At 41.3% G+C, this 25,194-nt stretch overlaps 1 protein-coding gene across 1 annotated transcript in view; it reads left to right on the top strand.

Moving 5' to 3' along the window:
• CFAP47 (cilia and flagella associated protein 47) overlaps positions 1-25,194 on the top strand; it is a 627,152-nt gene that overhangs the window by 298,810 nt on the left and 303,148 nt on the right. The window contains exons 46-47 of the mRNA XM_077807214.1: positions 21,831-21,836; positions 22,327-22,517. Coding sequence (XP_077663340.1) covers positions 21,831-21,836; positions 22,327-22,517 — 197 coding nt within the window. The remainder of the gene's footprint in view (positions 1-21,830; positions 21,837-22,326; positions 22,518-25,194) is intronic.

The raw sequence follows: 25,194 nt of genomic DNA, 5'->3' as shown, positions 1-25,194 counted from the left end.
CAGAGAGTAAACCAGGGACCAGGTGTCAGGAGACAAACAGGGTCAGAAGCCAGAGTCTGGGATCTCTCATGCACACAGCATCTGAAGCAAGACAGGCAAGCAGTCTGTATTGTTGCTCAGCCCACTTCCTGTCATGGCTTCCTGGATTACATACCAGTGCTAGTCAATCAGTGAGCTGTGAGGAGCTGCTCCTGCTGGGCAGTACTTCCTGCCGGTCCCAGCCTCACAGGGTCCCCCCGCGGGAGCCCAGCCTAAGCTTCCTATGATAATATGGAGGCGTCGGTGGCCCAGAACTCTGATGATCCCAGTTCTAGCCCTGCAGGTTCTTACATACAAGTCTGGTCCAGATAGAGCAGGGGTGTCGAGCATTTCAGCTGGAGCAATAGCGTCAATGTAATTTACCTGCCAGAAGCCTACTTTGGAAATTGGCTGTCATATGTCCTTATACATCCATTTGAAGAATAGCCAGAGAATGATGGACCCTCCTGATTCTGAGACTACTGCCAGGAAAGAGCTAAAAAGAAAAATAGTTGTACAAATGCACAGTTCCAAAGGCAAAGAGTCTGGAGACAGTTCAGTGGCAGGAGAGACTGGAAGTTGAAAGAGGTCTGGGAACTGCACTAACATGGATCATTTGGTCCAGCTTCAAGTAGAAAGAAAAGAAAATGTGAAGACGAAGCATCTGAAATAAATAAATATGAAATATGTATTGTTGTGATTAGCCACACGGAAGGTATTTCAGGGTACATCAGATCAGATCCCACTTTCAGGAAGCTGGGAGAAGTTACTGCATTCATCTGTCACCTAGGAGAAGAGAAACCAGCATGGTGAGCAGCCAGATGGCTCACGCAACCAGGAGGTATAAAGGTTGAAAGATTTCCTGACAGAAGCTTCTATTTAAGCATAAGATCTCTCTGTGTTTACATACTATTTGTTGTCAAGTTAAAAATAAGTGTTTGTGTTTGCAGTAATGAGAAACGTCTGGAGGTGAATTAGAAAAGTTACAAATGACTGTTCAGAGAGATTAATGTAGGTGATATGCAAAGAAATAGTCTAGGAGAGATGACTTCAGAAATCCATCTCCACAACTCTGACAAAGACACAATATTACCAGCATTTTATCCACATAACAAAATGTCATTATCTGGCCAGTGATCCTGAGTGCAGGTCACTGTTGCTTAGCAACATCTCAGACATGACTTCTACAGTTTAACCACCTGTGGATACACATACATCAAAGTTTTAAAATGTTAATTATGTGAAATTACTAACCTGTGTTAAACTGCTTTGGAGAAACTATAGCAAGTCAAGAAATATGTTATTTTTCTGTTTTTTATTTGTTGCTGAGAAAAGGGAGGGACAAGAACCTGCCTTGGGGAGATGTATGGGGCAAGGAGTTCCCAAAAGGATCAGTTAGTACTCCAAAAACCCCAAAAAGTATTTGTAGAGAAGACCATCTTTTGGACATCTGGAAAAGTGGGTTTAAGTATGTACTTGAAGAAAGAGAAAGAGAGGAAGTAGTTCTCTGACAACACAAGTACCATTCCCAGCTTCTGGCAAACAGAGGCTAGAGGCACCATCCCTAGGAAAAAGAAATACAGGTTATTTACAGGTTCAAGCAAACAAGCATATACACACAAATGAGTTACCACCGACGATTCCTAAAGACAGAGATGTAGTAATCTGTCAATCTAAAATGTCTTTCAGGGCGGATCCCTGGATAGCCCCTCGGGATCGCTGCCTTAGTTTAGTGTCTCTGGCCCTGTGAGAATTCAAACAGCAAAGAGATGAAAAATTTTCTTGTGACCTGTTTTATCTTCTACATTTGGCTTTCCCGTCTATGAGAGGGGCTCCTTTACACATAGCATTTCCAAGATGTGATAAGGCCATTCACTAATCCTTTGTATTGTGAGTTCCCCAATGGCCTGTTTAATCTTGATAGACCTCTTTAATGTCAGGTTGAGGTGGGGGGGGGGAGTGGGAAGATGATTCTCCTACCAGTGATTCCCATGCCTGTGTTCACAAGTTCAGAGCAAACATTTTTAAAGTTACAAAGCAAAACTTACATATTCCTTATAGCATGGAATACAGACATTATAAGTGAGATTAATCAATGCTGCAATTTAACAAGTATTTCACAGAGTCTAAACACTAAATACATTCTTATAAGACTAATACCTGTTTTGAATAAATCTAACATATTGGTGAGCTGGCTTGGTTTCCAGCTATGAGTTTGTCAGTTCTAGCTAATGCCTTCGACCTTGGCCAGAGCTGTCACTCGGCGTACCACTGTCACAGTTAGTAGAATAATTGTCATCATAAATAGAGCTCTTGCCTGATATGAAATCATCTTTTTGTCCCAGCAGAGACAGCAAAAGGTTATTTTAGCAACTGTTGTGATATTTGTCTATATCCTTCTCCCTCACCTATTGTGTGTTGCCTGTCTTTAAGGACGGTGGGGAGGGAAGGAAAGGGGAGGGGGAGAAGTAAACATGGAAATAACAAAATGTGTTCATATTTCCATTGTAATCACAATGCTTGTGTGTTTATATCATTTCCCTACTCTTCACTGGTTTTTGCCCTTTTGTATTTTAAGGTCTTCTGGAAGGGACAGTCTCTTACTGTGTTTGTACAGCACCTAGCCTAATAAGATCCTGATCCTGACTTGGGAGGTACCCTAATGCTGCCCCTAATAATAAATAAGGTAATAGATAGAGGAGGACATTGTCTTTGGGCTTCTTTGTAATCTAAACTGGCCATGTGGTCACTGAATGTTTGTATTATGGTAGCTTCCAGAGGCCCCCAAATGTATTCACACTGAAATTTGTCAAAAGCACCAAGTTTACACCCCCCATTGTTTCAAAAAATATGGTGGTATCTTTAATACCCCAAAAGTACATGGGATCACAGTTTTACATTGAATCCAAAAAGCAGGACTCAGTTTTACAAGTGATCCAAAAAGTAATATCTTCAACAGCAACAAAATGCCCTCGACATCATACTGGGATGCTGGTTCTGTGTTAACGTAAAGAAACGTGTTACTGTAATGGGGTGGCACTTACCTCTTGTGAGTACCCCCTTGGGTCAAGTGTGTGCATGCCTGCAATTTTTCCTTGATTTCTTGGCTCTTGTTGCCCCCCATCAGCTGCTGCGCTTGTCTGGCAAGTCTTTAGTGACTCAGCTCTCCGGCTGAGTCACACTCTGTCCATGTGTGGAAACTAAACAAAATAAACCCCTTCTGAGGTATGCTGTTCAACTAGACCTATCTCAAAGCCCTCAGTAATGTCCTGTAGCCCTCCCCGGGCTCAGTCCCTTCTCAGTCCAACAGTGTCTACCACAGCATTCCTCCATTGGCAACATCTCTCTAACCCTCCCTGGGCTCCAGTCCTCAGTCTGACCAACAGGGTGTATCTCAATACCCTAGTTGGCTAGCTTACATGCAGAGGTTCTTGCTCTGGTGTGGAGCAGCATCCCCAGGGGTTCCTCCCTGGAGGCTCTTCGCCTGTCCTTTAGACCTCTGAGCCTGGCTGTCCAGCTGGGTCAGTCTCAGGGGTAACAGTTCTGTGTACAGTCTCTTCCCATGGCCTGTCTACACTCCCTTCTCTCAGGGCACACTCACTTCCCCAGTGGCTGTTGGGGAGAGGACCCGGGCCCACCCGCTACTCTGGGTCCCAACCCAGGGACACCCTTTAAGTAGCAGCCACGTGCCATGTCCCTTAACTAACTGCATTTCCCTGAGCCATTTCCCCGTAGCCTGTCTTAATTGAGTCCTGGCAGCCAGCCAGAAGCTATTCCCTCACTTCTCTGGTCCCTGCCAGCAACTACCTGCCTTAGCTCTTGTAGCCAGCCAGGAGCACCGCTTGCTCCTCTGGTCCCTGCAAGCAGACTGAACTCAAGTTGGACCTGCAGCTCCTGTTATATGAGCCTGCTGGGCTCTGTTTGGCTGCTCCCTGCAGCCAGTTCTAGGCAGCTTGGAGGAGCTGTCTACTGCTCCTTTTCTGGAGTGGGTGTGGCTGGACCCTGAGGCCTCCAGTAGTGGGTCTTTGGGTCTTGTCCACCCTGTCACAGTTACCTACTGAATTGCCAAGTCTAAAATATCAGTCATGTCAGAATATTTTCATGTACTGTAATAGACTAAAATTTTAGTTAGAAATACAAGATATTTTTATTGTTTCATTGCCATAGTTTGCAATAAAGTGCAGAACAACCAGCCAAACGAGAATTGCATTTTAAATCATTATTTGGCAGTATTAAAAAGGATGCTACATCATGCCATACATTTATCACTGAGGGTAGAAAATACTTCATAATTTTTAAAAATTCTTTTACCGTCACCACATCAATCAGTTATGCTAAGGAGAAACTATTTTTATCTACAGCATTCTGTTACACAGGTTTTACATATTTTAGTAACACTTTCAAGTAATTATATTTTGACTGAATAAATATGTATATGTTTTAAAATATGCATTCATACTTTTTCAAGAACTGGGCTCAGCCTTATCTTTTTCTCGGTATGCCTTCTAAATGTTGTCTCAGATTGTTGCTCGCTGTTGGGTTTAATCAGAGCAATCTTTTATTTCAAAGTAATTTCCTGGGGCTTTAAATCTATTTTTCAGTACACTGTTATCAGTGATCCTGTTGGTTTCCTGGTAATGTTCCATGGTCTATGGGCTGTATATGTGCTCTAGCATTTTGTTGTTTTACATTAAAAAAAGAAAGAAACTTCCTTGTGTAAGATTAACCAGCAACCTCCCCATGTTTATCACCTTTTACTTACTCTTAAGAGCTCCACTTACTATATACATTCTTAAATTGCAAATTAATTCTCATGTCTCCTTATATTAGGAACCCATCACAAGTGAGCTTTATGATTACTTAATTTCCATTACTATACTCGTAATTGAGCTACATTTTACTGCCTTACTTATCCAGAATATTGGACAACAGAGGTAATTAAGAAGTACTTGGTTAGGGCTCTTTCACATTTCTCCTGTCGAATAAAGCTTTATTGAAAGCGTGAGTCTACTTTGAAAAGTGACTGTATGGAAGTATTTTAGGTCTCTGTCTTTAGGTCTTAATTTGTACGTCAAATGTATTCGGTTAATAAGTAAAAAGATATTAACTGCCAGCCTTGCAAAGTCAACAGAATGTTAAATTCAAGGTTGGTTCTTTGCTTCTTGTGTATTAACATCAATAAGAATGGCATCAGTGTCATTTACTCCTCATGACACAAGAACGAGGGGTCACCCAATGAAATTAAAAGGCAGCAGGTTTAAAACAAACAAAAGGAAGTATTTCTTCACACAACACATAGTCAACCTGTGGAACTCTTTGCCAGAGGACGTTGTGAAAACCAAGAGTATAACAGGGTTCAGAAAAGAACTAGATAAGTTCAAGGATGATAGGTCCATCAATGGCTATTAGCCAAGATGGGCAAGGATGCCATCCCTAGCCTTTGTTTGCCAGAATCTGGGAATGGCTGACAGGGGATGGATCACTTGATGATTACTTGTTCATTCCCTCTGAAGCACCTGGCATTGTCCACTGTCAGTAGACAGGATAATGGGCTAGTTGGACCTCTGGTCTGACCCAATATGGCTGTTTTTATGTTCTTATCAAGAAAACAACACTTGTTCGGCCCTTTATTCAGAAACCAGTGTACAGGTCTGCAGCTCAGTGTATCTAGGAGAAGCTCACACACCTTGACGGTATGCTGCCTTTTAGGCATTCACACCAGAACACATCAGGATAGACAGTTAAGGTTTCAGGCCTGCTTCACCAGTAAGGACTTCAAGGCACGGGCCTTAGCATAGGTGGCTCAGATTGTTGACCTACTTTGGCACTAAAATTATCAGCCACTAAATGAGTGAAACCTTTAACACTGTCTTTTGCTTTGGCCCTGCCATTGGCACCATCCTGTGGGAGAGACTCAGACACCAGGACTTTGATGCTGGTGACTCAGTTGGTACTGGTGATGTCCACTCCTTGTTATAGATCATCTTTGGCACCATGTGCTCTGAGCCTTCAGCTTCCTTTGGTTCAGGCTTGGAATGCTGTCAAGGACATTTTGCATTCTGTGGTCTCAATGGACACTGTATAATCAAGGTGGTACTACTCACTTCTCTCTCACAAATAGCAAAGCACAGAGATCCTTGAAGAAGAACAAAAGGACAATTACTGGTGACTGTTCTAATTTGAAAGTCACCTTTGTGCAGTCACACTTCCTGCCCACCCTTCCCTCTACCTCGGTGTTCTTATCCCACTGTTTTGTGACTTCAGTTCCAGGGAATGTTAGTCCTTCATGGGTGAATGCACAGAGGCCAACTCTCAATGGCCAGCAGTTACCATTAAGGAACCTTTAGGGTTTTTTTTTTTTTTTTTTTTTTTAAACCAAATATGGCATTGTTGACACCAGTGTATCCCCACTGCCTTGTCTTGAAGCTGACAGTGTCACCTGGGCAATAAGGTAGACAGATGTAACTAACTGGAATTTAGTAAACAATTCTGTTGATGATACACACAAGAAGGAATTGAGTTTGACATATATTCCCAGCAGTGTTGGTCTTGCAGGGCAGATGCAAAAAGCAGTAAAAACTTATCTTGGCTGCTATCATAAATAGATGCGACTCCACATGTCATAAATAGATCCACGGAGTGCAAAGTTAGTATTTTTATAGTTACTTTTCAGGGTAGTATCACCATTTAAAACTTGAACTATTAGTCACATTGTATAGACATAATATTTTTGTATCTTTTAATATAATTATCAGAATATTGCTTTTAATTGGAAATATAATTTTTCAGAGCATATTTGTGATACATTTTTATGTGTGCAGTCCTGATTCTTTCAAATATCTCTTATCCAGAAGAAGATTTCCTGCTCTGCGGGATAAATTCTATTCTCTAGCACAGAGTTCCTATAAAAAGGACATTCTTTTTGTACAGGTCAGTAGGATTTTTAAAGGGCCAAGACTGAATTAATGATTTTAGCCGATTTTAATAGTGGGCCTGTAAGCTATAGTTTAACTTCAGTATACTTGCTGTTCATCTCTAGCAATACAATGTTAATTATGGAGCGGGGCGGATAGAATTACTATCTGGCATTTTAAAACAATTTAAAATCTGTTATCTATCTTTGAGGCAATGAAGGGCTCACTGGGTATTATAGATACGATCAATAAATATCAAATGGAGGATTTCTAGATCAATTATGCAAAGCAGAATTGTTGCAGAAGAGCTACAAGGTTTTAGGGTTCACATATTTGTTAAAACTTTAATTTTTATATTTTCGTGAGATTACAGAACATATTTTGCAATTTTTAAGCTTTTACTTAAAACTGTGCTTTAAAGAAAATTGTGCCAAACTAAACTCTGGTATGGGTAAGTCTGATGGGTGGACTAGGCTCTGAGTCCCCTGCTCGAGGCCTTATGGCCCTGCCACACCCTGGCCCAGAAAAGGACAGTAGAGAGGTCCTCCAAGCTGCCTAGAGCAGTTGTGTGGGAAGTAGTCAATCAGGGCCCAGCAGGTCAATATAAGAAGAGCTGCAGGGCCAGAGCGAGTTTAGTTCCTTGCTAGAGCTGGGGGGAGTGGACGGTGCTCCAGGCTGGCTGCTGGTACTCCACAAGGACAAGGCCCTGAGCTAAGGGTGAAGAATGTGCGGGAACCACGGGGAAGTGGCCCAGGGAATTAGAGCAGCAGCACAACTTAGATAAAGGGACACAGCGACAGCTGCTATCTACTGGGTCCCTGGGCTGGGATCTGGAGTAGTGGGCTGGCCAGGGTCCCCTCCAACCCCCACATTAGTTGCTGGGGGAAGTGGCCTGGACTTTGAGGCATCCCAGAAGGGGGCTGAACTGTAGGGGCCCAGGTGAAGAGCTGGGACCAGAAAGGCCCTGAGAGGGCGAAGACACTGACTCTAGGGAAGGAGCACTGCCCTATTCTGGAGCAGGAACAAACTGAAAGAGGCCCCTGTTGGACTTGCACCCCAGAAGGGGTTTGCTTTGCTTTTAACACAGAGACGGATGGTGTGTGACTTGGCCGGAGGGCTGAGTCAGCGAAGACCACCACAAACAGATAGAGAGTGCAGGCACACACACTCGGCTGGGGGTGCTCGCCAGAGGTGAGTGCAACCCCTTACAGTGAGCAACACCCTACAGTTAACCAAAAATATTTAACCAAAGCCTTCCTCTTCATCCTCTCTGCTCTATTTTTTAGAATTTCTTTTGAAAACTAGTTAGATCCAAATACCAGATTAGGTCTTGCAGATCTATCTATTAGGCAAAAAAAACCAACAACCCCAACAAATTATTGAGGCATTTCTAAGTAAAAGTCACATAACAGAACTTCAACTAAGAGGAATAGGAGGAGGTAAGGAGAATCTAGGTAGGGACATCTCTGAGAATCTGGGTTTCCTGCAGTCAGCGGTTTAGGACCAAGTCTGAAGAGCCCAAGATTTATTGTGTGACCTTATCTCACTTCTTTCCCCAAACTCCTACACTATGTAAATGAGACTCAAGTGGGGGTGGGTCAGAGAATAAATAGTGGCTGAAATAATCTGATTTTGAGGTACCTTCTTTTTTGGATGCCTAGCTTTAGACTCAGTTTGGGCATAATTTTCAGAGGTGTAGCACACCAACAACTTCAGTGTAAGTTAGTGGGAACTATTTTTGCTCAGCACCTCTGCAAAGCAAAAGATGGGCACCCACAATCATGAGGTATCTTCATCCAATGAAGATGTTTCTAGTGGCATCCCCCAGTAATCTATTTTTGGCCCAGTGTTATTCAATATCTTCACCAGTGGTCTAAAAGAAAATATAAAAACATTGCTGGTGAATTTTGAAGTTGACAAAAATTAATGAAGTAATAAGGGTGGGTCAGTTCGACAGAGTAACTTGAATTGATTGGTCAGTTGGGATCCCTTGAACAATATGCATTTTAATATAGCTAGTGCAAGGTCATGTCTCTAGGAACAAAGAATATAGATCATACTTCCTGGAGGGGTCTGTATTTTGTAAAGCAATATCTCTGAAAGGAACTTAATGGTCATGGTGGATAATCAACTGCTATAGCTTGAAGTACGATGTGGTAGCTAAGAAAGAAAATGAAATCCTTGGATGTATAAATGGGAATATTGAGTAGAAATAGGAAGGTGATATTACCACTGTTTATGTCATTACTGAAATCATTACTAGAACACTGTGTTCAGCTCTGTTGTCCACACTTCAAAAAGGTTGATGAAAAGAGTTATAAGAATGATTTGACGTCTGACAAACCTGCCTTACAGTGAGAGACTAAAGAAGGAGAGAACATGGAAATAAGCAGAAACTCTGTAATCCTGTGCAGAGATTTATTATAAGAGAATTAAAAAAAAAATACAGTGCAGTTGAGGTGAAGTCAATGCAGAATTTACAAAGAAACACTAGAATGAATAATGTGCATGGGTAGAAAAAGGAACATAGCTCGTCTGTTCGATGGAAATTGGTGTCCCTACATCTGATGGGGCAGCCTATACAGCTCATGATCTTGCCCAGGATTACCAAAAACTCAAAGCTGCTATTCCAGTTCACTAGGGAAATCTGACACCCACTTTTCCCCAAATAAAATAAAATCTGCGTGTTTCCGAGAGGAGCATTGTTAGTCCAGAGACTAATTTGTGCGGTAGCATAGATGCTACAGAACCTATGCTAGTGCTGTCTGAAACCTGAATACTAAATGAGTCCTCAGAATGCGGAACTAATAGCATCTGGGCAATTCACCAAGGTACTCCTTCAAGTGGAAGGGACAGGGTCCGTAGGTACTGGAACATAATACTGGCAGTGGCTTCAAGCAATTGAAGTAGAAATGTGCACAAAAGCTTGATAGGTAGAGATGGATATATTTTGATATTTAATGGATCACAGGTACTTTAGCATACTAAACAAATGCTGCACAGAGCATGTTTTTGTTCCATTTTGGTCCAAACTTTCTTGAACACAGTCACTTACCTTCAAAGAACTTGAAGGTGCAATCCTAGCACAGACAAGATCCTTTTGCATTCCATGGAATAGGTGCCACATTTAAAGTACAGGGTCACATGAAATAAGCAAAGGATAGCAACGGGGTAAGGTTAGATACTGTTTGGTAGTATCTATATAAAACTCAGAGAATATCATTTAGTATGTCACGCTGAAGCCTAAGTCAGTATGAGTGTCAGTATGAGTCAGTATGAAGTGATGGAAACAGCTGCAAGCATGGTTGAGAGCTCTTTTTGTTCAGAATATCACCAGGTTGAGTCATCATCGGGATTTGTAGTCTGTTACCATCCAGTTTTTAAGTTCTCAACCATTTTGACTTTAGCAATTACAGCTTGCGGTATACAACTACAGTTACATGTCTGTCTGTGTCACGCCAAGAGTCCAAGACCATTGTGACATCAGAGGTAACTCAGCCAATGATCACCCTTACACTACAGATAACGGGGATGCAACCATTTCACTGAGTGTATGGGAGAGACATAGGGCCAGCTCTACAGTTTTTGCCGCCTCAAGCAGTTAAAAAAAACTGCTGCTGCGGACAGCAAAAGGGAGAAACTGCCACCATGGCCCACGGGACAGAGGAGCTGCTGCTGAATTGCCACCGCTGCGGAAATGCTGCCGCCCCTTTCTAACTGCCGCCCCAAGCACCTGCTTGGAACGCTGATGCCTGGAGCTGGCCCTGGAGAGACAGGACAGATGGTGGATTACTTGGCCCAGTTGCCACCTACACAAATCAGCACAATTCTCCCAGCACAACCCCTCTGACGCTAATCTATACAACTATCCCCACAACATAACCAGCCAGGAGTGGGGAGTGCCACTTAAAGTGGATGGATCATAGATTTGCTCTCCTTTTTCTGCCTGACCTTCGACTTTTCCTCTAGGGCCCCCCCATGCCCCGAGCAGCCTGACCCCTGGCCCATGATTCCCTAAACCCCCTCCCTCCAAATTTGAGTGTTTGGGGTTATCGTGTGCATTGGTCACATAGTCTGTAGAACTGGAGGGGCACCCAGGCTATGGCTGGATAACCTTTTGGCCGGGAACCTGAGTGGCGTTGGGATCTGGTGCACTAGGGTTTCATGTCACTCACTCAGATGTGGCCCTGTCACCTCTCCATGCAGCCAGGCCAAATCTGAGTGTGTGACATTGAAACCTGACACATGGGTTTGCAGTGCCACTTAAGTTTGGCCTGGCCAAAAAGCGGTGAGGCTATGGTCCAGGTGTCCCTCTTGGCTCTGTGGCCTGTGACCAGCACACACAGTAACTGCAAACACCCATAGCCCCTCACCCTCATAGCTGCCCTTGTTCATTACCTGCATAAATCAACGCAAATCTCCGACTGCAACTCCATGTAATAGGGCAGTCTGTCTCTTTAAGAGCTAGGTGGGCCAGAGAGCCGCTGGTCCTGTGCTGGAGGGAAGCCCAGCAGGCAGGTACTGGGAATCAGCTGACCCTGCTCAACAGCTGATATTGACTGGGTCTGACTCTCAGCTGGAGTATATAAATGAGCACACCAGTTCCATGAGGAATACACTCTCCTGTGGCTGCAGCAGAAGGCTGTGAGAGGGCAAGCAGGCCCCACAGACGCCACTAGGCTGGGGAAGGTCCAGCCCCAATATCTGCCAGAGGGCCCCACAGTTTCAGTTAAGAACTGAGCTTTGGTGGTGGTTGTTTCATATTTCCCTTTGTGTGTGTTTTAAAGAATAAACTGAGCTCTGGGGAAAAGAATACAAATGGAACCAGACATGGATTTTTGTCCCAGGCTGGTGATTAGATCCATCCGCCTACAACCCCTACATCCAAATCAACACAACCACCACACACAACACAATCGGCATGCAGAATAACCCCCAAAACACAATAGCCTCACACCACAGCACACACCTCTCATTCGCCGCCTACACTGTGGTGGACTTGCTTACCTAAGTCAGATGTACTCCAAGTCCTCTGCACTTCTGCTCATGCGTCTGATTGAATGTTTTGTATCTTTGTCTAGAGTCTTTTGTAAAATTGGAAATAAAAACCCAACTAGGCAAATGGAAGAAAAAGCATTTTACATTTTGAACTACAGAGTTATAAAAAAAAATGTTTGTGTGAAATATTTCAGCATTAAAATTGTCCAGAAGGAGATGGAAGTGCATCTGTGCACTGAAATATAGTGCACTGAAAAAGTGTTCTTAAAATGAAAGGCATTGTATTACATCTTGATACCTAATTTAGGTTCTGTATCAAAAACTAATAAAAGAGTTCTATAGCTTCTCCTGACAAGATTTGACAATATAGGATGCCTGCTGTTATATTTTTAAAGAATGTCCAATAAAAGAGGTTTGATTTTATTTTTCTAGTGAATGGATTAAAAAGTTTTCTGTAGAAATACTTTGAAAAGTATTTGAAGTTATCACCTCTCTTCTGATAAATGTTTTTTCACAGTTAATATACTCAGTTTTCTCTGACTTTGTGTAAAAATCTCAAACTGATGCTAAAACGGTGTTCGGGGGTTTTTTGTGTGTGTGTGTTGAGAGAGCACTTCAGTCCCTCAGTCATAAGTTCCAAAGCTGTGGAAGCTGAAGAAAGCTGTGACCTTGTTTACTACCGAAATTACTAGCTGGCATTTGTCTAGTCTTTTGGCACTGTCTGCTTTTAAGCTATCATCAGTAACTTTACATTCATTTGTTTCAATGCAAAAAAATGATAGACTGAACACTCTTATTTGGTTCCGTCAGTACTGATATCTACTCAAGTGTTTACTGCATTCTTTAGTATTGGTTCTGAACTCTTTTCCTTGACCTGATTACTCGAAGAGCCTCTATTAAGAACATCAGTGACACATTTGGAGGACTGTATTTTCTGTATTAATTCTCTACTCTTCCTTCTTATATTTCAGGGGCCTTGTGTCAACTCCCTGGTTCCTCTTGTCACTCTATTAGGACCAATAACTCAAGAACCCACTTTTTCACTTTGTTGTGACGTTCTAATTTTGTGCACATATTTTCGAAGTATTATTAACTTCTACCCACCGATGTAAAATAGTTACATCACATAGTTTGTGAGATTGCCACTCCAATATCACTTTCTCCAGTCCACAGCTCTTTCCTTTGCAGATTAATGTTTTTCCCATTTCCTAAAAGTGGAAATCTGTGTTGGATGACTTATGAAGGAGAAAATCAATTTATTCACATGTAAGTGGAGAAATCCCAGTTAGTGTCTTGGATATATTGAGAATGTTACCCTCTTATTTTCAAATTTCTTTGTAGGCAGAATTACAAATACTGAATAGAAATGTAATTTTAGGGAGAACCATTGTGCTGTACTATCTTAGTGCTGTAGCTCCTGGCTTCCATTTGAATTTATAATACCTCAGCGGCTCCAGAGTTTCTGAGGTATGGTGCTCACACACCACAAATAGGGACATTGTAGAAAAGGCTAATTTGAAAAGCTCCGATTACAAGTTAGTAACATAGTTATCATCTGAACAGTTTCAGTACCACTTAGAATTTTAAATCAGTTTAGAAAAAAAAAGTACTTTCTTTCCAAAACTTTTGTCAAGTGATCTCTTGGTTCTGATTAAACAATTACATTTTATCAATGGATTTTATAAGATAAATACAGTAACAAATACATTTTATTTAAGAAAGGAAAATCATTTGCAAACAGCATAGGTTTTCTGAAGACTTTCCCACTACTTTGTTCTAAAATTAGATTTGCACTTGAGCAAGATAAAGATAATATTTTGATTAGATGGATATATAATTGCTGTTCTCAACCCAGCTCAGCAGGATTTCTGTAAGAGTCCATGCAGATCTTGAGTGTTTTAATGCTAAACTGTTTAATTTAGTCCCTGGTTTCTGTGTGCATAAGTGCTTTTTTTAAAAGGTTGGGTTTTTTTAAAGAGATACTTTCCATTGGGTATAACCTCAGAAAAGCTTAAAGCATTATTCATGCTGTTTGCCCTTTTTCATTTAGCAATTTTTTTAACTACGTGAGCTCTAATCATCATAATTCTACTTTGTTCAATTCTTTATTTGTATACCACCAGCATCAGTGCTGTCAGTGGAACTTTGAAAATGGTTTGTTAATTAATTCATACCTGATGGTTAATTCTGCTGCATTAGGGCAAACATTTATACGGTCAGTCATAAAACAATGTAAGATCATTTTGAATTGTAATTTGAAGAAAAATAAATCAAACTTTGGACCTAAATTACTGAACAGTGATTTTTAAAGCTGGCCACTAAGGAAAGTTTTGGTTTTTTTTGCTCTGATATTAACAAAGCTGACAGTTTACTTAGATAATAATGCTGATTTCCATGCAATTAGTTCTATGGTGCACCAGATTCAGCATATCATGATACTGGCTGTACATATAAAGAAGTGTTCAGAATGTTCTTTTATACTGTTAGTTTCAAAGGATTAAGAAGGATATAGAACTAATGGATTGTGTTGCTCACTAATTAATCTTTATTATTAAGGTTCTGTCAATATTCAGTTTGAGAAACAAAGAGTGTACCCTGCTACTAGTGTAATTAGATTGGGTAAAACTCATGCTGGGTGGAAAATTTGCAAAATTCTCAGAATATTTTTGATATATAATGTAATATTTTTATTGTAGTACCAGTATAATGGGGTGTATTGCCCCTCTAATGGACAGTCTGGAGCTTACAACTAAAGCTATGTCTACACTTACTGTACCGTAACTGCAGCATTGTAAGGCTCCTGTGTAGCCATTGTATGCTAACGGGAGAGAGCTGAGGCTTGTGAGGCTTGGGTTTTGAACCTATAAAATGCCAATGTAGACATCTGGGCTTGATGCCTGACTTGCTGCACAGACCTCAGAACCAATTAAAGCAATATATAGCTATTAGGGATGAGAGTTGATTTTCTTTAGTCCCAACATTCTGGAAATAATTGTAAAAGACTCTGCTTCCCATAACCTTTGAAGTAAAAAGCAGTTTTATATGCTGCCTTCTCTTTTTCTTTCTCTTGTCCTAGAAATTGTAGAACGGAAGTTGTCTTACAGATTGAAACCATGCTAAAGCTCATACCCACTTCCCCCTGGTTTTTGAGAGATTGTTCCAAAAAGAAGTTTCTGCGTGATGAAGCCATGCTTGCTAGTCTTCTGCCATAGGGTTTGGCAGAGGTAATGCCATGAAAGACAGAAGGCTACTCATTGGTTACTGTTGGTCTCTGACCAGTAGCAGGTGTAAGAAAAAGCATGGCTAAAATCCTCATGTATGTGATAAGGATTGCTCTTAAGCTCATCTCCTTTGAAATACTCATCTTGACCCACTGCCCCATCTCATTTTTACCCTTCTTACTTGAAAATAAGAGATCAAAAGTGCAAGAGACTTGAGACTTAATTCTGCTTAGTGCCAAAAGGACTATACCTAGCATCAGATTTTCAACAGAGCTGAGTACAGTTGTGGCCAGAGTTTCAAAAGGACTTAGCTCCCATTTAAGCACCTAAATGAAGTGGCCAGCTTTTCAAAAGCTCTCAGCGCTCAGCAGCTCCAATTGAAATGAGAACTTCTGAAAATCTGACTGCTTTTGTAGGTTTATAAGTGTAAGCTGTTGGGTGTTGAGCTCTTGAAACTATGGGCACTAATGTTCTTAAGCTTATTTAAGCCCACACGAGGAAGTCCATTACTATACTCGAGCACAACAACCATTTGCACCACAGTTTGCACTATGTAAGAGCTTGCAGAATCCAGGACTGAAACCTCTCCCATTCTTCTCTCTCCCCTCAACCCCCAATCTGATTTCTATTTGGTCTCTTTTATTAAATGAATTGATGGTCTTCTAATTCCTGGTGGAAAGAGAACCACATCACATTGATATAGTTGTTCGTAGTACAGAAGGGATTGACTGAACCTGGAGACTGCTACCTTTAGAGGTGATCCCACTAGATCACAGTGTGGCATAAGTGCAGCAGCGAAGAGAAGCTGTTATTGCTCCTGTTTGTCTATCCTTGTCATGGGACTAAGCAGAGATTATTCCAGCAACGTTTCATAAGTACTAAATTTAAACACTTTTAAAAACATCAGAATGACCATACTGGGTCAGACCACAGGGGTCTTCCAACAGAGGCAAATGCCAGCTGCATCAGAGGGAATAAACAGAACAAGTAATTATCAAGTGGTCCATTCCCTCTCACCCATTCCCAGCTTCTGGCAAACAGAGGCTAGGGATACCATCCCCGCCCATCCTGGCTAATAGCCATTGATGGACCTATCCTCCATGAACTTGTCTAGTTCTTTTTTGAACCCTGTTATAGTCTTGGCCTTCACAACATCCTCTGGCAAAGAGTTCCACAGGTTGACTGTGCATTGTGTGACGAAATACTTCCTTTTGTTTGTTTTAAACCTGCTGCCTATTCATTTCATTGGATGACCCCTAGTTCTTGTGTTATGAGAAGGAGTAAATAACACTTCCTTATTTACTTTCTCTACACCAGTCATGATTTTACAGACTTCAATCATATCCCCACTTAGTCGTCTCTTTTCCAAGCTGAAAAGTCCCAGTCTTATTAACCTCTCCTCATATGGAAACTGTTCCATACCCCTAATAATTTTTGTTACCCTTTTCTGTAACTTTTCCAATTCCATTATATCTTTTATTTGAAATGGAGCGACCAGATCTGCCATTTTCAAGATGTGGGTATACCATGGATTTATATAGAGGCAATAGCTAATAAGACAGAAAATATCCTATCCCTTTCCAAACGATTCCCAACGTTCTGTTAGCTTTTTTGATTAGTGCTGAACATTGAGTGGATGTTTTCAGAGAACTATCCATTATGCATCTTGTAAAATTATATCTAGATAAAATGAAAATGCCCTTTGTCCATGTTTTATGACTATAAAATATGATGTTGAAATAAGCTATTTTATTTTTTTTAGAAATTACTATATACACGCACACACACAGAATGGCAAGCAGAGAACATATTTAAAGTAAATTTGCCATAATGAAATCAATATATGATGAAATCCATGTGTAATTATACACATGTTAAAGGAGAGTCCTTACTTTGACTTTTTCAAGAAATTGGTGAAGGCAATTTGACTTGATTTACAAAAGCATCTATAATTCTCGAAGTTACTAGTGCAGAATACCACACACCCTCCTCCACCATAAAATCACTCTGGGCAGTCAGTCCCTTCATAAAAATATGTTAAACCTTTTCTGTGTGGTGGGAGTGCCACAAATTTCAAATTTAGTCAGGGTTTTCCATTTGGGCCCCCAAACTACAGGGGAAAATTCCCATCTCCTCTACCCTGTTCTCTTCTGTCTTCTCACAGCCATCAGGGATTGGGGAGCCCTCAGAGCATCCTGCTATCCTGTCCTCCACAACCCATGCACACAATCCCTGCAAAGGAAAAATCCTCCTCTGGAGAAATCACACCCACTATTGCTGGTATTTTCTGCTTCTCATTGGGTCCAGGGAGAAGCTTGGGGCCATCATTCACCGCCAGGGAATCATGGTGCAGGTCCTGATGTGAGGAGTTGGCCTGGCTGTTGTCCACCATCCCCACTTTCCTACATGTGCTCTCAACTGCTGCCCTGGTTGCCACTGTTGCAACCCTGTCGATGATTTTCAGCAAGTCGGTGAATTCATTCCTAATCTAATCTTTGCAAAAGCCTTTATGCTTACTGTAGTGCGAGAGACAGAAAAAGAAGAAAAACATTTTGGTTTGAGAAAATCTTAAATCCTGATTACCTTACTGCATGCATTAAAAGTGGCATTCTGAAGAAGGGAACAACCTTCATTTATCTTGGAAGATTTTTAGAAAGTATTTGTTGTAATTGATTTAACTTGACGATTCAGTCTCACTTAAATCATTTTCTAGGGAGTAAAGTACTTGACGATATGAAATAAACGTTACACATTTCCTTGCTTTCATTTCATTGATCATAGTTATTCAGATTACCTATTCCTGAACTTAAATATTTGCTTTATGCATGTGAAATGAATATTTTATAAAAGCACTGCCCAAACCAAATATTGTAAATATTGGGAAGAGATTCTTTTTTATAAAAAATAAATGTAATATCCATAAGGCATGCATTTCACCTTTAGGGTATACAAAATGCAACAACCATAGATGGGTCTAGTGCAGTGGTCCCCAAACTATGGGGCACGCCCCCCCCAGGAGGGTGCGGAAGAACATTCGAGGGGGGGCAGGCCAGCCCCCATGGGGGACAGAGGGAACACCACCCAACCCTGCTCTGCCCCAATCTCCACTCTGACCTCAGCCCTAGCCCTGGCCCTAGCCTCGGCCACCGGCTCCCATCCCCACTCCCGGACACAGCTCTGCTCCCAAACGTGGCTCCTGGCCCTGATTGTAGGCCCACACCTTGCCACAGCCCCTGGCCCTGACCGCAGCCTCGCTCCTGGCTGAGGCCCCAGTGGCAGCGCTGGCCCTGCTCCCAGCCCCGGCTCCCAACTGTGGCTCCTGGAGGGGAGCAGACCAGGTAAGGGAGGGATGTGGATAAAAATTTTGGGGGACGATTGGTTTAGTGATTGGCTACTCATGCACCTCTATATTAAATTAACATTTAAAATGAAGAATTTTAGTTGTTAATTTACTAGATTTTATCCTAATATTATTGAGCTTGAGTGTCTTGTGAAACACTTGAATGTCCTGACTAAAAATAATATAGGAAATAATCTTCCCAGCTCACAGCCTGTGTTAGCAGAATGCATTTCCATAGGGCTTATGAAGGGAGGAATTTATCCCCAGTTGCAGCACATATAAGTGGCACATGGGGGCTATAGAACCTTATGGAGGATGTGATAAACTGTCCTCCCCACTGTAATAGAACTGAATTTGTTCTGGTTAGTCAGGAGTGGACTCTAAATGATCATAGGGGTACAATAGGGGGAGCAGTATTTACCCCAATAATAAGCTTCTATAGTACATAACATTTTAAAATTCCTCTTATTACTACAAAACATTTTGGAGCTTCCACATCATGCAAAATATACTACAGTATATTGACAATAACTGGACTATGTGAGGACAGACATTCCTGTGACGAGTTCGGTCACAGAGACCTGCTTGGGACTGTCACCTGTCGTGCTGAGATTACCTCTGAGCCTGTTTTCCCTGCCAAAGCTTGGGACTCCAGAGCCCTGCCTTTTTGAGCCAGACATGCAAGCCTGATACAACACAGACCCAGGTCTGGTCCGTGCCCCCAAAGCTGCAGATTTTAACCAAACCTACTCAGCAGGTCACCTATCCCCAGCACCCAGACACCCAGTTCCCAATGGGATCCAAACCCCAAATAAATCCGCTTTACTCTATATAAAGCTTATACAGGGTAAACTCATGCATTGTCCACCCTCTGTAACACTGATAGAGAGATATGCACAGCTGTTTGCTCCCCCAGGTATTAATCACTTACTCTGGGTTAATTAATAAACCAAAATGATTTTATTAAGTATAAAAAGTAGGATATAAGTGGTTTCAAGTAATAACAGACAGAAAAAAGTAAGTCATCAAGCAAAATAAAGCAAAAACACGCAAGTCTAAGCCTAATACATTAAGAAACTAATTACAGGTAAAATCTTACCCTCAGAGATGTTCCAATAAGCTTCTTTCACAGACTAGACTCCAAATCCTTTCCTCTGGTACAGTCCTTGTTAGTTCCAGCAGACATCTTAGGTGGAAACTGGGGGTTTTCTCATGACTGGCACCCCTCTTTGTTCTATTCCACCCCCTTTTATAGCTTTGGCACCAGGTGGGAATCTTTTATCTCTCTGGGTCCCCACTCCTCCTTCTAAATGGATGGGAAAGTACCAGATTTAAGATGGATTCCAGTATCATGTGATATAGTCACATGTCCTGTGAGACCCCAGCCTCCATTCTTCTGGGCCTGACTCACAGGAAGGCTTGCAAGTAAACAAAGCCATCTACAGTTAATTGTTCTGGTTAATGGGAGCCATCAAGATTCTAAACCACCATTAATGGCCCACACTTTGCATAATTACAATAGGACTTCAGAGTTATACTTTATATTTCTAGCTTCAGTTACAAGAATGTTGTATGCATACAAATAGGATGAACACACTCAGTAGATTATAAGCTTTGTGATGATACCTTACAAGAGACCTTTTGCATAAAGCATATTTCAGTTACATTATATTCACATCCAAAGCATATTTTCATAAAACATTTGGAGTGCAATGTCACAATTCCATCTTACCTTGAAGTACTGCAAGTACTTAAAATATATCACTAATGATTTAGATATGTATATTGGTTTGGATATCCTCTATGTACTCCTACAAATTGACTGATCAGATAGGGTTACAGTAAAATTTGCAGGAAATATATTTATGAATCAGGTATAAGAAAGGGAGTTTTATTACTTGCATGACTGATAAACCTGGGACATTTTTGTGGAAGATAGCCGTTGGGAATAATAACTTAGTGACAAAACAGAAAAAGGGTAATAATTCATAAATTAGTAGGTCATTAATCTTGTCTTTATGAGAGAACAAGCTAATTTATTTCAGAGAAGATTGAACCTGAGGTACAATTTATAATCTTTTTGATAGCCTAGTAATGTTGAAAGGCTCATAATGTAATGCTATATTATTCATCCTCTGAACTTGAGCTATTTTTATGAAATAATGGAGGGAACAGACAAGAGAAGTATCAACGTTTTGGAACACAGTAAAGCAACAGGGAAGTATTGGTTTGCTGTACAATTTTCAGAGAGGTGAGAATTGAATAAGTGGGCAATATCATTTGTGAAATAGAGCAGCATTGTAAATGAAGATTGATTGCATTTTTAAAACACAATAGTTGCCATTAAAATATCATTTGAAAATAACGTCACACATTAAGCCTGATTGCCTCCTTTCTACAAAATAACCCAGTGGAGGGGAGAGTGGAGGAGGAAAACATTGTATGAGTTCTTTTCCAAGCTCTTAGCTGAGGTAGGTGGGATATGTCCTCCCTTGTGGAACAAACTGGATGATGGTGTCTTCAAACCCTGTGGATCTCAGTTCCAGCTGTATTAAAGTTCTGTGCCTCTGCACTGCTCTATATTCCATATAGGTCTTTCTGCATTGGTAGCTACTTGGAAGTCCTCATGAAGGTGGGCTCTTCAGCATAAAGGGAACCACAGAGAAGCTATTGTCGCTGCAAGCTGCATTCACTTTTTGCGAATTCCCTGAAGGGCTTGTGGGGGGATGCTCTTGGGAATAACAGTACCTCTTTCTGCTCACAGCCACTGTCTTGCCTCACATGTCTTCCCCTCCTCTTCTGCACTGGGCCCTCTGCAGAGTTCACGGGGAGGCTGACCCTTTGCCCTGGATCACAGAAAGAGAGATGTGTAGATCACAGGGGGAGTGTTATGGTCAATGGTATCTGCAATATTATAGTTATTTTCTATACTGAGTTATGTCCTGACTGGCTTTAAAAATGGTCTTAATAAGTTTATGGAGGGAATGATATGATGAAACTGCTTACAATGGCATGTAGCCACCTGCGACTGCTGGTAGTAAATATCTCCAAGAGCCGCTGATGGGACACTAGATGGGGAGAGCTCTGAGTTACTCCAGAGAATTCTTTCCCAGGTGTCTGGCTGGAGGGTCTTGCCCACATGCTCACGGTCTAACTGATCACCATATTTGGGATCGGGAAGGAATTTTCCCCTGGTTCAGATTGGTAGAGACTGTAGGATTTTTTTGCCTTCCTCTGCAGCATGGGGCACGGGTCACTTGAAGGTTTAAACTAGTGTAAATGGTGGATTCTCTGTAACTCAAAGTCTTTAAACATGATTTGAGGACTTCAGTAACTTAGACAGAGGTGATGGGTCTATTACAGGAGTGGGTGGGTGAGGTTCTATGGCCTGCAGTGTCAGATTAGATTATCATGATGGTCACTTATGGGTTTAAAGTCTGAGTCTGTGTCAGATACCACTGCATAATAATTGTTGACAAATGTTTTTAAGTGGTAGTCACTATGTATATGGTATCTGGAAAAAGATGCATACGCAATAAACTTTTCTAAATATAATAAGTAAATAGATCTTTTAATATATTTTCTCTACGCAGAACAAGAAATTATACAAAACAATGTTATTTGGAAGCTTAAATATATTCAAAAGTTTCTCTCTAGAAAAATTAATTTTGACTATGTATAAGTGAAAAGACTTCTGTGATTCCAGAGTTACTTGTGTGATGTGTGTACTGTAGAAAGAATCTCCTTATACAAACTGCATATGTCTCTCCAGATGTTTGTGTGTGAAATACTTTTGGAACGCTTTACATAATTATACTTTTTTTATTTTTTTAAGATACAGCAGTCGAACTTCCTATAAAATTTACTCCACAATATCCTGGTCGCTATCCCTGCCAGATTCTGCTGCAATCTTCCCATGATATCCGGGTCTACTTGATTGAGTGTGTGGTGAATACAGACAGTACTGAGGCTGAGCTTGAATTTGTAACACCAGCCTATCAGGCCGTGATTCAGGACCTACCGATAGTAAGTCCATTTTATAATTAGAAGGTTAAATCAAGATTCAGGATTATTGGATTCAGCCTTTTAAATTAAAATGAACATCTATGTATCATAGAACCCACAAAAGTACTGAAATACTGACTTTATCTTGTTGCCCAAAGTCTAAATGGTATGTAAACATAAAACTTGTTTAGGGAAAAGAGTTACTGATTGTTTTCGATCCACCTAAATAACTACTGAGTCTGTTATTCCTAATGATTTTTCTTCTGTGACTGACACTTATTAATATATAGAATATTGCAAGTAGTGGGGAAAAGATTGGTATGAGTAGTATGAATACTACATGTAAGATTTCTGGCAATGGAAGGAAAGCAGAAATCTGAATTAAGGAGCATGATAGCAGAATTAAATATTGTACAGATCATATTAATGTATTTTTCCCCACAAAAAAGAAATTGTTTTTAAAAATAATTATTTAAGAGAAATGTGAGGTTATAAATAATATGTAAGGCTACGATTTAGTCATGGGTATTTTTAGTAAAAGTTATGGACAGGTCATGGGAAATAAACAAAAATTCACAGCCCATGACCTGTCCATGACTTATACTATAAATACCCCTGACTAAATTTTGGGGGGTAGGGGGTGGCGCTACTGGTGTGGGCATCCCGGGGGGCCACTGCTGGGAGGGCGGCCATGGCCAGTGGCACCAGCTGCAGGGAGCTGCCAGAGCAGCGGCTGCTTCTGCTGCCCTGGGACTGCTGCCTGGGCTGCCGAGCAGCAGCTGCTCTGCCACCCCAGGGACTGCTGCTCAGGAAGTCCCTGGGGCCAGACACACCGGCTGCTGCTCAGGCGCTTCCCGGGGCCAGCTGCCCGGGGCCACCTGAGCATCGGCCAGTGAGGCTGGCTGCGAGGCTGCCTGAGTGGCTGGCTGCAGAGCTGCTCCAGCAGTGGCCATTGTGGCTGGCCCTTGGGCCACTGGACAGCTGGCCTCAGAGCCATCTGCTTGGGTGACTCCAGTGTTAGCCCCACTTGCCACTGCAGAAATCATGGAGATCGCAGAAAGTCACAGAATCCGTGACTTCCGCAACCTCCGCGACAGACACAGAGCCCTAATAATATGTAATATAGATACATTAGAAAAGTGTATTCAAAAGTTAAATATTTGAAGCATTTAATACTAAGAAGCTATGGTTTAAGAGAGGGGTTCAGTAATGAACATATTAGATTAATGACTATTCTGATCTACTCTAATAATTTATCTCCGGCAATGACCAGGACGTGATGCTCCAGAAACTGATGCAAGAAATCCCATAGTGCACAATTATGGTGTAAGCCAACAGACCAAAAAGATAGATTAGAGAGAGAAAGAGTCAAAGTGTGAATTTTGAGCTGTAGGGTTGGGTGTCTTCTTCAGAGAAGACATTTTCAAACTTTTGAGGCCATCAGCAGACTGTCTCAAATTAAAAGATAAAGAGAGAAAACGATGTGGCATAAAACAACAAGAGGAAGACTTAAAGTTTCTGTTAGAAATGAAAATGTTACCTAAGGTTTGCACCAGGAGTTGAGAGTGCTGCACATACAATATTTTGAGTGAGGTGGTCAGGAAGAATAGAGAGTGATAGTCACACTGAGAAAGTCACACTGAGATCTGATGGGACAAGAAGAGGGGAGGGATCCATGATCAGACATGAGATCAGTAGCTTGTCTGGAGAAGGACAGTATTGTGAAAGCACAGTGAAACACTGAAAATAACCAAGCAGATTGTTCTGAAAGTAGTTAACAAAGAAACAGTGAAAGTGAAACATTTCCTAATGCAATCTTTTCACTCTCTTTTCCTTGCAATATCTTTTTATTATTAAGACAAAAGAAAAGTAGGGAAAAATCATGGGGTTGTATTAAATGTACATTTAGAAAACACACATACACAGAGATCCCAGCCTATTTTAAAATGTTATTAAATTTGCAAGTAAAGCACTAAAAAGTTGGGAAATGTCCGAATTAAGGTTATCTGGGCAACATTAGTTTCTACTCTCTTGTGTATATGCATAATGACACAGTCTTTAATTGAAGGACTGCATACTTTATTTACATTTTCCACAGAACCCCGTTACCTTCAGTGCGCAGGATAGATGGTGTGCAAGGAATGAAGTGGTGGTTCAATATTTTTGTCCTCATTTTATGTGTGCCGCAGGTCTTATTTACTGCAGGCCACTATACCCTGCTCTGAATAGAGAAGGAATAATTTCTTCATGGGCTTTTCTGTGGCACTCATCACAGGAGTCATGCTTGACATTAATGAGTTTATCTTTGCAACACCCCTATATGGAAGGGAGTGTTTTAACAGATGATGAAATTGGTGTATTAAGGATGAAATTTCCCCAACTTGACACTTGAGGCCTGATGATTTTGGATTGTGTTTAGCATTTTATAGCACTTTCTGTTCAAAGTACTGTAGAGACATTAACAAATTAATCCTCACAACACTCTGGTGTGGCAGGTGGGCAAATTATTATTCCCAGTTTTACAAGTGGGGGAATGGAAACTGAAAGGCAAGGTGACTCGCCCAGGCTACACAGTGAGCTAGTGGCAGAGTGAGGATAAGATGTCAGAGTCTTTTGAATCCCAATCTTGTGCTCATTTCTTCAGAGCACACTGCCTTAATGGGTGCGGAGCTCAGCTTCTACAGCACACACTGACTTC

Source organism: Eretmochelys imbricata, chromosome 1, assembly GCF_965152235.1.
Source record: "Eretmochelys imbricata isolate rEreImb1 chromosome 1, rEreImb1.hap1, whole genome shotgun sequence".
NCBI classification, from domain to species: Eukaryota; Metazoa; Chordata; order Testudines; family Cheloniidae; genus Eretmochelys; species Eretmochelys imbricata.
This window is presented reverse-complemented; position numbering and strand designations above follow the sequence as displayed.